Consider the following 18,277-nt stretch of genomic DNA (forward strand, 5'->3'; position numbering starts at 1 on the left):
TTTTCTTAAACATCTTTTTATATTTCCAGGGTGATAATCCAAATTACAAAAAGTAAACCGAAAATTTGTATTTACGAAAAATGTCTAAAACAACTTGATCATTTATTTTAGTAAAAATACTCGTGGAAAAAGAGCTTAAGGAGCTAAAGATACAATTTATTACGACTGTGACGTAACTTTTCTGAAGACGTTTTAGAGATCTACAAATCTTACGTACAGAAATATGTTTTATCTGTTAGAGTTCGCCAGCGTTCGCCAGAGACGCTACGGGGTGAACAATTTTCTTTTCAAATACGGAACATTGACATAATAAATTATATATCTACAGTCTATGCTTGAAACTATACGCTTTTGTAATGTAAAAGTTGACACAAAAACTGACATTCGAAAACCTTTTAAAACATTAATCCGATTAACTTAATATACCAACGTGTTTTAAAGGCCTACTCGAATAAAGCCTGTTTTGTTTTTATTTTTGTCCACTCTATATCATTGAGTCAATGAGGCGAGAAGACCACTCGGGTAATTAAAAGAACAAATTAAAACAAAACATCTAAAAGTAAATTTTACTTTAACAAAATTTTATCATTCATTCATTTAACTTCTTAAAAAGCAGAATTGTATGATATTTTATTAGAATGTTTTAAGCAATAGAAGAAGAAAATTAGCATCATTAAATGGATATTTGTGAATAAAAAAACAATAAACTTTGATAGAAAATTTTATATCCATATTATCTAATGTTAGTTAAAAAATGTCGAATCTAATATAACTTCACTGGATTTTTCTTTTCAAGATATTCCCAGTAGAAACACGAGTTAGGAAATTCGATCATTTGCTGTATCAACATTCTCGTACCTCGAAGACTAGCAGTATTACGCCTAAGGTATCCAGTTATGTTGGAACGCCTCAGAGAGTTATGAAAGTGAGGAATTAGAGCACCTGTGTTTGTACACAAACTAGAGTAATGTAATATCGCCTACGCAGGTAAGAATTGCCGCTGTGACCAAAATCGATCATCATACATACATATTTTTCTTTTATTTGCATGCATTTCATGTTTAATTTTACGTTTGATTGGTAATATATAATTTACAACTACATTTATAAGATGGCCGCGTGTGATTATATGGATGCGTTATGATTAGATTAATGAAAGAAATGAAAATAATTCAGTGATACATCACGCGCATTAGCTACGACTTGGTGAGTTCAATATACGTTTTAATATTTTCAAAGAATGTGGTCGCGGGGATTAAAAGTAAACAATTTAATTAAAGATGTGTCTTTAAAACAAAATAATTTTCAGATAAAATAGTAATAAAAATTGTACCAACTTAGATGATATCACCAAACACGCAGTTACACAATAATTACTTACACTATGAAAATGTCGAATACAGCTTCGTTTTCATTTCACAGCGACGTTTAAAATTGAAGATGCAGTGCACAAAGTATGAACGTAAACATCGTACATACTGACGACTCGAAGTCCAAAATCAATATGATTTTATGGAGGAAAATCTGCTTCATTGCAGAAATATTGAGCGTAGAGCTATTTTATTAAGACTCAAATGTCGCTTGCGAACCAATATCGATGGTGGGTTTTGATTGCATTCCATTTACATAAGCGACAAACGATGTACCTACCGCACGAATAGCCTAGGCCACTTCAGAAACTAACGAAGCATTGGACATTACCGACCGGATTTTGTAAATTGTCACCAAAAACTAACATTCGAAATTAATGGATATTGAATGACGAACCGTTTTGCAATTTCACTCCAACTGATTTCACTTTTATTTGTTCGTAGCGATGTGCGCTGATATTTAATTGGTTTCATTTTAATATTGACCAATATATTTTTCACGCAAAAGATTTCAAGTTAAGTAGGATTTTTATAAATTAAAGTTATTGAGATTAATATATTTACATGCGAATTGGCGCTTAGTCTTTTACGAAGTTCTAATGAGTCGACTTTGTCGAAAGAGTTAGTGAAATTAAAAATGTTTACATACTAAAACATAAGAAGTTCATAAAAAATAAACTTAAAACTAGAATAATTATTACTTACAGACCAAGTTACTACAGAGTAGCTACATATAAATAGATTTCCAGCGGCTTTTCACTCTAATGATTTAACTTGTATATAACTATCAAATTTAGTAACTTGGTGGTAGGGCTTTATACAAACTGGGTAGGTTAGGTAACGTCATCAGATCTACCATCAAACAGCAATTCTTAACACTGTTGTGTTAATGTTTGAAGAGTGAGTTAGTCAGTGTCATTACAGGCAAAAGGGACATAGCATTTTAGCTTGCTTAGTGTGATGTAAGGAATAGTTTTTAATTATTAGAGTGTTGATAGGCGGTGGTTACTAATTACCAACTGGTGACCCATTTGCTCATCATTTACATATTACATAAAAAGAGTTATATACAATGTGCATAGTGGATGTGGATCTAAATATAATATAAAATATAAAATCTCACTTATTTCTTCTAAACTGCAAAACGGATGTTCACTAATAGATAGAGCGACAAACGGGAAAGGTTTGATTAGGTATATTTTTTCTTTAATATTTTGTTCAAAATTACTTTATGACGGTAGTTTACAAAAATAAAACTGTTCGTTCGCTTACAGCGCTAAACCTAAAGCGACGACATCTAAACAATGTACTCGAAAAATGTAGGTCCTTATAAGGCCAACAGTCTGCGCTAACATACCTTTATAATAATACGTTAATTACACTGGACATTTCCTTAAACTGATTAAAATTGTCTTTGCATTAAAAATGTATAGATACGTTTAATGAAATAACCTTTTCCAAATTATCGGCTACGAAAAAATCACCAAGAAACGGGTGGCCGGAAATCTGGTATTAATTAAATTAAAATTACCCAAATTTAAATCTGCAAACCGGTGACCAAATTCCACCCGAGCTAAACTAAGCTAACTCTGTGTCTTGTCGGATCTTTGTGGTAAGATTTACATAAAATTAAATTTTAAATTTCATTTATTTTTAAAATAACAATTCAATAGTGCTTGCAGGAGTATCTTTGAATACAAAATATTTTTGATTATATGATAAAAGTTACAGTAAAAGCTGGTATTATTAAAGGATTACATTGTAGCACAGTTACATTCAGCATATCACAAACGTGATCATATTACGCGGTTTCAGAAGTGAGTGCCCCTCGTTTAATCTGCGACGACACGAATTTGCTTTGGAAATTTGTGCTTTGTTCCGTTCTTGGAACCGGTACTTTTAAAATTTACATATTGGCACTATTAAGGTTTTTTGCGAAGCGTAAACATTTTGTATATTTAAATTAGAACATATATGTATACTACAATTACATAAGTAATAGTTGTTATATAAAAAATATGTAGTCACAAGTCTTGCATATAGCATTTTTAAAATATAATATTACAATTTATCCTAATTAATGTTATACGATTTATTTCGTTGTTTTCCTTTCATAAAATAAATCTATTCATTTGAAAAAGCAAACGAGATTTCTGTAATCCCAAGATAAATAATATTTACTAATCCGAAGAACGTACAAGAACTGAGAAAGAATTGAGGAGACAGGCAAATGTCATAATACCATTGCTTATTCCGTCCGTCTATGGTCAACATCTGTTTTAAAATTAAAATTCTTCAGTGTGAATAAAAGTAAAGTGGTTGTCTAAAGCGTCGAAGTAGTCGAGAGGTGGGAAGCGCAGTGGCCGACCCTCCCATCGTTTTGTTTCAAACCATGCACTAAAATCCGAAAGCTTAAAAGTGCTGAATTTTACAAACGCTTTTAAGAGAAAAGCTGAAATTTTAAAATAAAAAAAGAACGAGTTTATTTTTTATTTCCGTATCTTAAGAAGATTGTTAATTTATTACAATTTGAATCGAATTTTCGAAATTCGAATTGAAATATTATTATATATTAGTAAATAATATACAATATACAAATATTAAAATCACTGCTATTTCAAAGGCTCTTTTATCTTATGAGGAGAAGGTTTTAAACTTATTTTACCAAGCGGTTCCAATCCAAGTTAATCAATAATTTCATTGAAATTAGACACAGGTTTATCTTCAGCGCTGATCACGAGATGAATTACAAACACAAATAAAGCATATGAAACTTTAGCGTTTAAACCCGCAATCATGGGTAAGGTGCACTCGGTCTAACCACCGAGACATCTCGGCTAAAAATGTACATACTTACTATTTTAAAAAGTTACAATAAAATAACGAATTATAATAATGTCATAAAACCATTTTACGTTCTTTTTTTATTAAAATCTTTTGTCTTCCACTTAGTACAGACATCAATTTGAAAGTCAAAACAGATTCAAGTAGTTTTTTTAAAGTTGTATAATTTTAATATTGCTTGTGATACCAAAGTATTATACGAACTCACTATTTAATTATTTTTATTTTAAATATTTATTTTCATACAAATAAATAAAAATGAAAAATAAAAATTGTACAAATCATGACCATAAGGAATGGAGGTAAGAATACTCGTAGCATTTTCCCGTTGAATTGCATTTTCAATTCCCTCGGCGACAAATGATCCGACCCTCCTTTCACCTGTAGATGCGGAAGATATATTTTCTTAAGTAATTTAAAAGTATTAGGTAATTAAGTCGAAATGACGAAGTTGAACAGTTTTTTTTTTGTACTATTACACTAAGGTCTAATTGGTCCGAGGTATTTTAATTACGAAGCTCAATAAATTAATTTGGTGTTAATAATGAATAATTGCAAAGCTTGCTTTAGTACTTTCGACCACTTAATACATTTTTTCTGACATGAGCCGGGTCACGTGACCTCCCACAATAGCGTAAGTCTTCGTTCCCAGGGAACCAGAATCAGGTATTATGTATACGTAACACTATCGCTATGAAGTTTTTTATAATTTGCTTAATAAGAGTAAAAACGTCCATAGTCACAAAAGCCTATCATCAGACCTTTATTCTTCGTCCGTGTGTAAGAAGAGCGGGGAAGAGCCTTATTCTGTACCCACGACAATAAATATGAAAAAAATTGGTGAAAACGTAACAAACAAATAAACAAACTCATTTTCACATTTATTACATTTAGGATCACGAAAGTGACGGAAAATTCAACCGAAACTCCTTGGGGAAGAGAGATAAAAGTCAGAACGAGTCCATCTTACTTTCCATACGGACACCTGTGTTCAAAGGATAGCGGTGTCTCCAGCAAGAGATCTATTGTTATGCGAAAACTTTCGTTATCTATACGTCCCAAGACTTAAAGGGTATCGTATGCAACCTCGGGCAATATGTATTAAATATTCAGGATCTTCAATTGATTTTATTTATTAAAAAATAAAGGCGTATTTTTTTATCTGCATAAAGATCCTTTATAATATTACTGGAACTTTAGCTTACTTTTTCTATAACTTGTTTAACAACAGTGACTTCAGTTAAGTTTGATTTTAAAATTTGTGATCAAAGGTCTGAACTGCTATGCTCAGCAGTGCGTACAAGTGTAAGAACTCTCTCTATTCCTTCACGCTTACAATCCAATGGAACTCAAGACCTCAGGGTTTAATTTGATAAGTTAGCCGCTAGATCAACGATTCAGTTTGTGTGGAGGTACTTACATAGCGGCAGCGCTTGAAAATGACGTGATAGCCGTAACAGCGTTCTTATCTTTACCTATAAAAAATGTTTTGAATTGAAAATACAGCTGCTGGTTTTAGTAAGGATATGTTTTATGCCAGGATTTCGGAGTTTTATCACCAAATTTTGTGAGACTAGAATAAATAATACGATCTATGTTCTGTAGATATATATAAATCTATCTGACGATATATTTATTTAAAAATACAAGTTTTTATACTTTCGGTTATATGTAGCTATTTATGTATCAAAATGAATCGAAATTTTATTTCATATTCCTTAATTGTGTGAATAAATTACGTCAATAAACAAAGAGAATTGACAATGAATAATCACGAAACCACATTTTGTATCTATTAAAATATGAATACCAAACTCAGTTGAATATTCAGCGACACAAAACAACCAAATTATAACAATATCGTTCCAATACATGCTGAACTTTTGGCCACACAATATTTGGTTACAATGATCCCCCCTACTGTCTTAAATATATAATTTTTCTATACTGACTAACTGTACCTTTGTTAGGGACTTTATTAGATTGGACCCGGTAGCTGGTGTCATTGGATTTCAACGTTATTTCTAACAAAAGAAATACAAGAAACAAAAATCCCACGTACGAAATTGGAAAAAGAGACAAAAATATTTAAAATACGAAAGTCTTTTTGTTGATTTCTTGATTTCCCATTCTTTTCGCAGCATCAAAGCAACAGATTGACGTATCTTTCTTTGTATAAATATAATTGGTAGACCTGAGCCTAATCGCTATACCGAAAATTGCAATAGAAATTAGTCTGTCGCATATTCTGCAGTTACATAAATATTGGATATTATTTATAAAATATTAAAGACATATTCGACTTTTAAAATATAACTATTCATCATAATATGTAATTTCCACTTCACACTTAATGGTGAGTTTAAAAAAAAAATGTATTGCGAGAGTGCCAGTTTCAAAATATATGTTTATTTCAAGGCCGTAGAAATAATTTAATAATGAAATTAACTACTAAAGGGGTTTCAAAATATTTTTAAATTGAAACCCCTTCTGGTAGTTAATTTCTGTTAAATGTGAACTCGGCAATTAATAAGTTATAATTTACACTAAGCGAAGCGCGTGGAATGAATAATAATATGTTATAAATCAAAGTGAGTCGAGATGGCCCAGTGGTTAGAACGCGTGCATCTTAACCGATGATTGCGGGTTCAAACCCAGGCAAGCACCGCTGATTCATGTGTTTAATTTGTCTTTATAATTCATCTCGTGCTCAGCGGTGAAGGAAAACATCGTGAGGAAACCTGCATGTGACAAATTTCATAGAAATTCTGCCACATGTGCATTCCACCAACCCGCATTGGAACAGCGTGGTGGAATATGTTCCAAACCTTCTCCTCAAAGGGAGAGGTGGCTGTTGTTGTTGTTGTTGTTGTAAAAATCAAAAAATACTATTTCTTTAAACCTTTTGTATTGACCGTTTCATTTTATTTATTAATAACAAATTGTTGTTACAAGTCATTTCATGAATTTAATAACGCTGAAAATGTACATACAAGTTTATATTAAATATGAAATATATGCTTTTATGCGTTTAAAAGCGTACTTTATTCCGATAGCGAAATGCAGACAGCATTTTTATTTCAAATGTTCCACAAATTAATTAATGGTAAAAATGTTTTCGTAAATAAATATTTATTTTATTCAACAGTTTAGTTCGCATAAAGTTATATGAAAAACGATTGAACATTTGCGCAAAACATTTTCTAGCATACTACATAATCCAATGCAACAAAGCTTTGTCGACACAGAAGATTTCCTTGTCCTATTTCCACAGTAAAGAAATCGCCTCTCTTAAAAATTCGTTTAATTTCGTTCATGTCATAATAGCAACAAATACCGCCAACGTCAAAGCCAGCGTGTAAGGGATGAAATTTCGCTTAATTAACTTTCCCGAGAAATAGTGAGGGATTTTTTATGCTCTGAGTAATAGCTATTGAAGTATAAAAACAATTAAGGCACCTATTCAGAGGCTTAATACTTTAAATGAAATGTAATTTAATATCATGCTATGTATACCCGTCAAAGATTTTCTATATTAATTTTAAGAAAAATTGTGAGCTTTCCTACCATTTTGTACTTTAATCATTCTTTTGTCGCGACATATTGTTGGAAATGTTTCATCTACTTCGTATTATATTTCTGTATTTCTAATATCCTTATTGTTTTTTTTTTTGTCAATATAACTGTTAGTTATCACATTTTATATAAATATACCTATTGAAGTTCATAGAATTTTGGTTCACATGTTAAAGAAAAGTAGTCAAATAAACAAGCCCATAATTAGTTGCAGGAAAAGCATCGACATTATAAATATATTTATGAAGCAGTTTAATTGTGGGATCGCAGGGTGTTGTGTGTGCGCGCCGCAAGGCAGCGTGCAGGGCGGCGCGCAGGTGCCGGCTGTGTCGCACTCCACCGCGCCGCCCGCCGGCGTCGGCGGCGTCCGCAGGTACGCTCACCACCAACACTCACTACCCTCTGTGTGTACACCGCACAAATAGAATCTCTCCACGAACTTGAGGACGTGTTTCCGCTATGTTACAAAGTACATCAGGTATAGAGTACAAACGCTGTCAATCACAATACTCCACTGTTTACGACACAGATTATTATATCCTTTGAACTTGCTATTAAATATTAGAAACCGACAATTCTCCGCATAATATATACATAGATCGGTGATAATGATAATTAAAGATTAACAAAGCTATTTGTCTATTCCTATTACTGAAGATTATTTACAAAGTATATAATTTATTAAATAAAACGTCCAAGTGATGAAATGTTATGTCAGATAAATAACAGACTCGTAATAACATCTACTTAAGATTTTTTTATTCAATATATAATTACATCGTATCACAATGTCCACTATAATCCATATAAATTACTTAGGGGCCTGAGAATTTATGGGGTACGCTAAAGACGGTTTCTATAATATAGCTCTATTTAATGACTAGCTTAGAACCGACACTCGCGGGAGAACAATAAACAAGAACTATGTTCAGTGTAACGGTATAATACAATGTTATTTGAATTTATTTATAGATAAGGCTTAAACTAAGTATGCAATTTTTAACTTAATATATCAAGCAGTACATCATTGAAAAAAAAAACAAAAAGAAAAGATTGAAAGTCGCTACAATACTTACTACTTTAATGATGAAAAAGCTTTGAATTAGTACTCAGTAAATCCTGGTTTTTTAATAATATAATTAAGCTATGTAAATGATGGAAAAAAATTGAGTTTCTATCTGGTTCTCTTCTTCATTCCAAAAAGGGCTCATACGAGTTTACTGGAATGTAAAACGTTTTGTAATAACGGAAACACTTTCTCTGACGTTCAAGTTCTCATATCAATAACGCTAAGTAATGTGTGTTTTCCTGTCTAGTTAACTGTGTGTCGATTCAGAGTGACGTAAGTTAGTGTTACTATGAGTACTAACAAAGTTTAACCCTATTGATTTCAATCCAAATTATTAGATAACATTTTGACGATTTTTATAAGTTCACAGAATAAGCAAAACAAAGTCACAATAAACTTTTTGTTGCACATCACTCAATTGATAACGAGTTGAAACATTAAAAGTTCATTGTGGACGTAAATATGTAAGTTATGTTTTATATTATATGTTATCATCCGCAACGAAACGGCTCCGACGAGATAATGTAAGTAATTTATTACATTGACCAATACATTTACCATAATCTCTGTAATAATGAGTACCAGAATGCAGATAAGAGTTCTAGAAGAATTCTTGTAAATCATCGATTGTTACCGATGGTTGATGTAAGCATAGATCCACTGCATGGTAACAACATACGTAACTGCACGTTTGATTTGTAGATTAACGCAAGTAGGTAAGAGGCAGTCAGTGCATACTACATACGTACAGAATTACTTAAATATATTTACTTGTATATCAAACTTAAGGCGCCCCATGACTTTAATAGTATTTAGTATTACAACTTCAATTCGTAAATTGTAAGAAACACTTTTTAGGAAGTGGAAAATAAAAGTTTAAGTCCTGCGAAATTGAATTGTTTGTTTAACTTTATTTGCAATATAATATCGAAACTATGTTTGTATATACTCGTAAAAATATTTTGTTAAACTAAACTGCATTTTATTCTATTCCTTTAATGAAGCTTGTATATGATTCCAAATGTTTCGCGCATTAATTTAACGTAACAGAAAGTTAGCTTTAGATATTCGCAAAGTTCACGGTAGTTTATAGCATTCGCATGAAACACATGTTTACATACGCTAGGCATCCTGCACGAATTGCAATTGAAATATCCTTAAAAACGGGAATGCTAACAATTCAATTTCGCTTTTTTTTGCTTCTATCAGTAAAAACTCCAATTTGTATGGTCTGATAGCTTCAGTGTTGAAGTATTTGGCATCACTCCAGCCGCCAAGGGCTGGCAGTTTTGTTGTGTAATTACCAGATATTATTGCGAATTTGTCGTGCGTACCATACAGATTAAAGTTTATTACAAATAAATATCACTTGAGGCGATATCTTTATATATTCCGTTACGTTCGAGTACATATGCTTGAATATATATGTATTTGTACGCAGATTCAGTCAGTATTCCAGAGGGCGAGGCTATCGCGACTGGCGCACCCGAGGCGATCCCACGCTCATCAATTCACTCTGGCGCAGCCGGCAACCATTAGGCATTCGGAAGCAGCTCGGTATGGCTTAAGGCAATATTCGTCTTATCCGCTAAAGTATTTCGATACAACTTTCAACTTAATGAAACTTTAAAAAGTACGTTCGCTAAAAATATATGAATATTACTGTTTCTTTCTGAATTACGGCCATGTTAATTCCTTCATTCTATGGCATGAGTTTTATATATTTTTACATATTCTAATAATATTGAACTTATTAACTGTTCACAAAATAGTTGAAATAGGAACTATATAACTTGACCACTAAGCATCAAAAAGCCCATTTGTTCATTTAGACTAACGGCTTTGAGTATTTAAAATCATTAAGATATAATAACATGCTACTTACATAATTGAATACGTAAAATCTTTTGAGTTCAAAAATAATCACATAGCTAAATTTATTAACACGTTTATTTAATAAAGGTTTTGTACATTATTTATCCTCTCATGGCACAGGAAACGCGGAGGTGTACATAGTACTAGCATTGCTGATAGGAGTGGTGACAGTAGTGGTAGGGTGTTGGCTATCCGACAACTGCTGGTCGCCGGAGCCGGAAGACGTGCTGGCGGGCGGCTGACCCGTAGCGGCGGGCGCTTGCACGCACGTGTAGCGCCCGCCTTCCGCGGCGGACCGCGAGAGCCCGTCCGGAGCGGGCTCGCTGTCGCCGGTGCTGCCGCCGCCAGCGCCGCCCGCCGCGCGTGCCCCCGCGTTCTTGCACGCCGCGCGACACCTCTGCCGCGGCGCCTGTCTGCGCCTACCCTGTGACACAAGGCGGCCGCCTCCCTTTTGACCGCAGCCTTCACGAAACTCTTGCCGGCATGAAAAAATTAATGGGAACCATATTCCAACCATAGCAAACGGCGGAGTGTGCTATATTGAGTAGGCGCTGCGGACGTTTAAGTACAATTTGTTACACGAGTGGAGATTTTTCTGGGTACAGAATAATGACAAGGTGCGAATTAACTTTCGATGAACCATATGAGCTTCGTTTAATATTTCGATATATTCATATTGTGTACGTAACTACATAGGTAGCCACGTGTGTTAAAAGTGTATCAGCATGCAAAGATAAGTAAGAATAGCGAGGATTGGTGAATTTAACATATTCCTGTGTCATTGTAGATCTCATGGCAGATCTCTCTCGTCGTAGATCACGCTTCTAGCGGTCGCTCTGATTTTAATCACTAAACGTTTACCACTCTACTATTACTTCTAAATGGATGTGCCTTGAAATGCTTTCCTCGATTCGACTTGTAGTATAGAGCGTTTTTGAACCCTTTAGGTGGAATTTCTTCTCTCTGTTTGTATGGAAGTTCCCGTATGATAAGTGCAATACACATCATTACCGTGCCTTTACCGTTCTATAGACTTTGTAAGGGACGTAATTAACAATAGGTTTAAAAATATGCATTCTCAAAAGGAAGGCCATACCATCCCAATTATTATTTTCATAATTTTTAAATATCCTTGTTTATTAGTTCGTGTAAAAATAAGACGCAATTATAATTTTCTCGTAGTAAGAAGAATGAAGTGAGTTAGGACCAAAGTCTTTCTCAAATGAGCGTCAATTGGTTAAAATTTAATGAATAAATCATCGTAATAGTATAGTATTAAAATTGTGAGACAACGACATGGTTACACTTAATATAGAATTTTGATAAATTTTTGGCTGTTTGTAAATACCTACCTTTACAAAGGAATTGTAAACATGCATTGTAAAATCCGTATTACGAATTAAATGTTACCATCAGTTTGATAACTTATGATGGATTTGAGGTAGTGAAAGCGATTGATAAGATCGAACGTGTTGTTACCTTTACCTTTTTCGGTAACAATAAAAAAACGAAGAGAAGTTTTACAGGTAAATTTATTGCAGTTCTTAATGGATTCCATTTAATTCTCAGCTCTTCTTGCAAATAAACTCTGCAATTGTTTTCGACATGAGTTGTTTTTAATTTATATTTATTGTCAATGAATAAGTTATTGCTTCCAAGTCAGCTAAATAATTAAAACTAAAAGAAGAATATATTATGTGATAACGTAATCTAACAAGAAAACTCATAGAACCCTTTTTAATAAAATGGAACCAATGAAAGTTTTGACACACTCATCATTCACACATTTTCTTGCTGGACACACGCATATTTTAATTTCATTCTTGATTGTAGTTTTATTTAAGCCATCTGGTAAGGACACGAGACCAGCAACAACACATTACAACTGTATTCAGTTATTCATACCAAGCACAAGAGACACAACATCATAATAGTTGACAACTCATTGGCATTGTAAGTAATCATTTACATATTAAAGTGCCAATATTTATTGGCAAATGTCAGCATTTAGCAATAGGATTTTCACTTCTGCCTTTACATTATATATATATACACATATATAAGCCTTCATATTATATATATCACTTAACTACTTAGATATATTTCTTGTTTGTTTTTATAAACTTTAAATAAGTAAATTTGATTTAAGTATTTGGTTTATAAGTATATTGTTATAATTTTCATATATATGTTCCCATTCTATGCTAGACTAAAACTATCAGAAGTTTAACTTAAAAGTTCATGCGAGTAGCACCGATGGAGGTACTTTGCAAGCTGCGAAATGGCATAGGAATGAGACATAAATAATAAAATCGATGGTGTCAGCAGACTAGTGATGTCAAAAACTAGTTCCTAGTTAAACTTAATATACTATAAAATATGATATTCATAATGTATACAGGTATGAGGAAAATGTATCGTATGACGGAATATTATTTGTTATTGAAGTATAAGGTTTATTTAAAAAAAGGTATTTAAAAATTTTTTTTGACGTCAAGTATAAATTACATCACTATAGAAAATCAAAAGTACGTTAAACGCGTATATTTAATAATTTATGATTTTTAAACTTTCTACAAACTTATTATTTTTTAGATTATATTCTGAAAACAAGAACTATTTTTAATGAGAAAAATTGTACGTTCTTATTGTTTGTAATTATACACGATAAAATTATATAAGTATTCTGTACTATTACAACAATTGATAGCTTTTATCCAAATTTAAAGTACAATTTTTCTTTTATCTGTGGTTCTTTAAATTAATTGAATATTATATATACATAAAAGACAACAATTGTTTCTCTAACCATTCTACTATCTAAAATTTTCTCAGTTAAAAAAAACAGAAATCTTTAAGAAATATAATACTGTTCGTCCGTATATCGTTGTCCAGGCTCACTAACTCTACATAAAATGCATGAATTCCCGCTTCAAATATTTAACGAGTCGTTTTTGTCCACCAGTATCCGATCACTATTGATCCATAAAATCGTTCGTATAAGTTGATACGTGCAACATACGAGTTAAAACATTCGGAGTATTTTTTATTGGGACGAAGTAAGTCTTGAAGTATGTAATCGAACTGAAGCGGAGTGACCGATTTGTTTCGAAACTTGACAACTTATAAAAGCGTTCAGTTTATTTTTTTGTATCGTTTTTCATTTTTAAATTTTATTTTTTTTATAGAGGTACTTACTTATTTAAATTTTAAATTACATTTATTGATTTATTGAATTGTCTTATTTTGTGATTGAAATAAAAAAAAACTACTTACTTTACTAACATAATATTCCGTTATTGTGTACATTTACCATAAGGATATTAAAAAAATAATAATTTGTTAAGCCAGTCACCAGATCTGTACATAAAATTTATATTGTATGTATGCGTGAATTCAGTTTGAAATAACCTAACAATGTATTGTTTTACGCTTAATGCAAAATAGGTATTACAATTTAACGTTCAATAAAATGAAAGCAAGCCGTATTTGCCGATTTTATTGAACAATAATTGATGTAAAAAAAACGTTAAGTGTCTCCGGGTACAAACGTCGCTATAATGATTCGTTTACATTCACGTATTTGCAGTGCAAATACGGGAAATGAAAACCGCTTGCTTTATAGTGATGTGAATGTGCACACCTGCTGTTAAACTGTATGTTCCTAGACATTAATCCAATGCTGATGGTAGTTGAGATAGTTTGAAAGCGAAGCATACGAGTTATGAAAACCGTTACAGTTCAATGAGTTCTAAACAACGTTAGTTAAATAAAACTTTCTAGAAAATCGATTTTACGAATGTTTTAAAAAATAATATTTTTTTATAGTTTTATATGATAAAAACAAATTTGCATTGCTTTACAATACTACGTCTGTAACATAAGTTTTGTTATGCTTTTTGATGTAATTCAGATGATCATATTAATATATTTTAGTATATCGTATTGTATAAACACATTTACATGAATACGTTTTTTGAAATAATTTGCTTCATATTTTTTATCTTTATTTTATCCATATATTGTAAACATAATCTCTTCGGTAGATATAATATTATTAAATATATCTCCCTCAGTTATGGGGCGGCCTAATATGCCGTTTGTATACTAAAATTACTGTTAATTTTTCCTGTAATGTTGTAAACCGAATTATATTGTATAACAAAACCATTATTGCTCTTAAATAAAAACGGGACATAATAGAAAATTTAGTTTATCTTTGTATAGTCCTCATGTCAATAATATTAACAGTTGCTTTTGATTTCAATATTAAGAAAAGTATTTAGTTTATTACACACTTACACATACGTTTTTTGAACAATATTGTCATTTGGGCGACCGGCTATGAACGACTCACCTGCACTCCGACACGGGTGGCACTTGGAAGGCAGTTCTCAACGAGGACCAATACTACCAAATAGATCATTAATAATGCAAACTCTTTGTTTGAAGCCTTCACGAGTGTCACTAGAAAACTACCCATGAAATTGAATTAAAGAGAGAGAGAGAGATAGAACTATTAATCACGGTTGTAATATCCATTACATAATAAGTACATTAAATTGATATTGGGTGTCCACGTATGTCAGTATGTTTGACGTTGTATGTCGAATATTCGTGTAGTTTGTAAGAAAACCGACTGAATAGTCAACATTTTTTATGAATTGTATAGATAAGTTAGGCAGTAGATAATTGTATCTTTAGGAAAACAATTTACTCGTCGATTAGTGATTTAAGATAAACATTTTATTATCTGTGCCTGCTCATTACTACACTCTATTTGTTTTATAGATCTAGTACATAGTCAAAATTATATTAACTCACACCTTGTATGTACTAACATAAAGTGTATCAATCGATGGTTTACATTTAAGGTTTAGGAATCTAATTTAAGACTCGATGAATACATTTATTTTATAGAACTGAATGGATGTTGTAATTTTAAGCATTTTTTTACATAAATAATATGCATTTGTTCTCTTTGATTAATTATCAGAAAATTTAAATAATAGAATAATGTTCTGTGTATGTATTTAATAATCGTCTATGTTATAATATGTATGAATATGTGGTGCACTGAAACAAGATACGATCGTGTTGTGTGAATATTGTAAATATTTGATGAACCACTTCCAGCGTGTTTGTTCATGTCTGGCGATTGGCTAGCTTGCCTGAATTAGGAATTGAGAGAATTAAGCTCAAGATAATACTTAGTGTACATGACGTAACGTTATTGATTAATATTATGTCATTTGTCACGAATAATTCGAATAAATGTAATACTTTAAAATGAGTGTATTTACTTTTCATTTGCTAACAAATGGGTTCCTATGAAAAGCTGAATGGGACTTCAGAAAGTAAACTGTTGCTATAGAAAGAAATAGGCCGTGGTGCGCTCCGCTGTGGAAAGGTGACACAGAAAGGCTTTCCATTTGACTCGTGTATACCTACATAATAGATTTTCTATACTCAACTGCATTTAATAAAGGCTCGCCGCAGAGCTGAAAACAATGAAGCTTTATTGTCGTGACATAAATGTAACTTAAATGTTGTGTACAGTTATTATACATCAACAATTAAATACAATAAAGTAATTTCGATGTCCTTGTTAGTTAGCGCACATTAATCTAACCTTAGGTCACTGGTTCAAAGCCGGATACCACTGAGTTTTGATATGCTCAGTTGGTATTTATTTAATTTATCCCGTGCTCGGCAGTGAAGGAAACTTCGTTAGGTTCGACTTGATGAAATTCTGACACATAATCAGAATGCGGCGTGGTAGACTAAGCCCTATCGCCTTAAGAGAAGAGGAGGCCTTGCATTTACTAAGTATTATTTTATCTATTAAGTACTTCTTACTGCTGAGAGCCGAGATGGCCCAGTGAGCTGAGATGGTCTAGTGGTTAGAACGCATGCATCTCAACTGCGATATTTGCGGGTTCAAACCCAGGCAAGCACGACTATATATATGTGCTATATATTTGTGTTTATAATTCATCTCGTGCTCGGCGGTGAAAGAAAACATCGTGAGGGAAACTGCATGTGTCTATTTTCATCGAAATTCTGCCATATGTGTATTCCACCAACCCGCATTGGAACTGCGTGGTGGAATATGTTCCAAACCCTCTCTTCAATGCAAGAGGAGGCCTTATCTCAGCAGTGGGAAATGTACAAGCTGTTACTTTACTTTACTTTACTACTTCGTACTACACTGTTTTATATTTTCCTTAGAAAAAAAAATCTGTACAGTTTTTAAACATTCGTATAGTCGTACATGCTACGGAACCTTTGTTGTTCAATTCGGAGTCACGTTTAGCTTATTTTTTTTTTGCCTAAAACAATGTCAAAAGGTCTTTGTAAACCAGTGAAGAACGTGCCATTTTCAAGTGCTTGTTGTTTCAAAAACTCATTAATTTTGATGTCAAAGCTTTGGTGGCCCTCCGACGAGCGTAGGCCATCAAGGGGCAAACTCCTTGACGCTGAGATGTTGCTCTTTATTTTCCTTTTTGTTGTGGTACAGTGCTCGTAAGTTGCAATTATAGCTCTATAAATAACATTTCTTTGTAGCCGATAAATATGTTACAAATATTTGACATACATCTGAACCATTACATCCAATCATTTAGTCTACACACGATTTTTTTACTAGTTATAAAAATATATATAACTACATCATTGATGATATGTTCATTCAACTTTATTTCGACTATATTAAAAACCAAATGAACTCATTATAATTTTGGACCTTGGAATAAAGTAATTTATGTTGTAAAAAATGTATATTAAATATATATCTATAGAATCTAATATATTATCTCATGTACATTAAGACAATGTAACCACGTGCATCACTCACACACATGCATGGCGATAATAATTTACATAATGCGTTTGGCAACCCGATTTATTTACGGATCCTAAAGCGTAAAAGGAGAGTTAAGCAAACGCCATCTCATTAGCAGGACACTCTTGCCATATAAAAGGACAGCATAGAAACAGCACACCAGAAATAAACGAGCGCTCTCAGAAGCCAAGCTGCGCCCTAATTGGATATAAAAAAATACTTGACAGGCTTGACATTTTTCGAATGAGTTCAATATGGAGTTATTGAAATATTAATTGCTATGTTATGACGACGGAATTCCACAATTAAATGCACTACATAAAAAAGTGATATAACAACACACATAAAACAGATGTTTTCATAAATAGAGTTCTATTCATACAGTTACCTATGTTTATTGTGATTGAGAGCTGTGTTGCTCCGGTAGGACCACATGTATCTTAACCAAAGCTTATGTGTTTAAGCCCGGACCGGGTAGTATTAGTCACCGATGTATTTGAGCACGCTATAATTACAATTTAGTTTCATAGTTTGAAATTCTGACAAAACATAAAGAAACCATGTTATATAAACCGTACACATATTAGTAATCATAAATCATCTTTGGCAAGCACCGCTGACTTTTCATTCTCATTGTCACTAAGTTGTGTTAAAAATCAAAGAGATTTTACCACATTGCATACTATAATTATAAGAGTT

General features: G+C 32.5%; 1 protein-coding gene across 1 annotated transcript in view; it reads left to right on the forward strand.

Annotated features, from left to right (window-relative positions):
- Positions 1 to 13,943, forward strand: part of LOC124530100 — a 38,678-nt gene extending 24,735 nt beyond the window's left edge. Inside the window, exons 3-5 of the mRNA XM_047104100.1 lie at positions 8,061 to 8,163; positions 10,301 to 10,416; positions 10,855 to 13,943. Of these exons, the coding sequence (XP_046960056.1) occupies positions 8,061 to 8,163; positions 10,301 to 10,416; positions 10,855 to 10,976 (341 nt within the window). The 3' untranslated portion in view covers positions 10,977 to 13,943. The remainder of the gene's footprint in view (positions 1 to 8,060; positions 8,164 to 10,300; positions 10,417 to 10,854) is intronic.
- Positions 13,944 to 18,277: the final 4,334 nt, after the last annotated feature.

The sequence above is a fragment of the Vanessa cardui genome, chromosome 5 (assembly GCF_905220365.1).
Source record: "Vanessa cardui chromosome 5, ilVanCard2.1, whole genome shotgun sequence".
Lineage (NCBI taxonomy): Eukaryota > Metazoa > Arthropoda > Insecta > Lepidoptera > Nymphalidae > Vanessa > Vanessa cardui.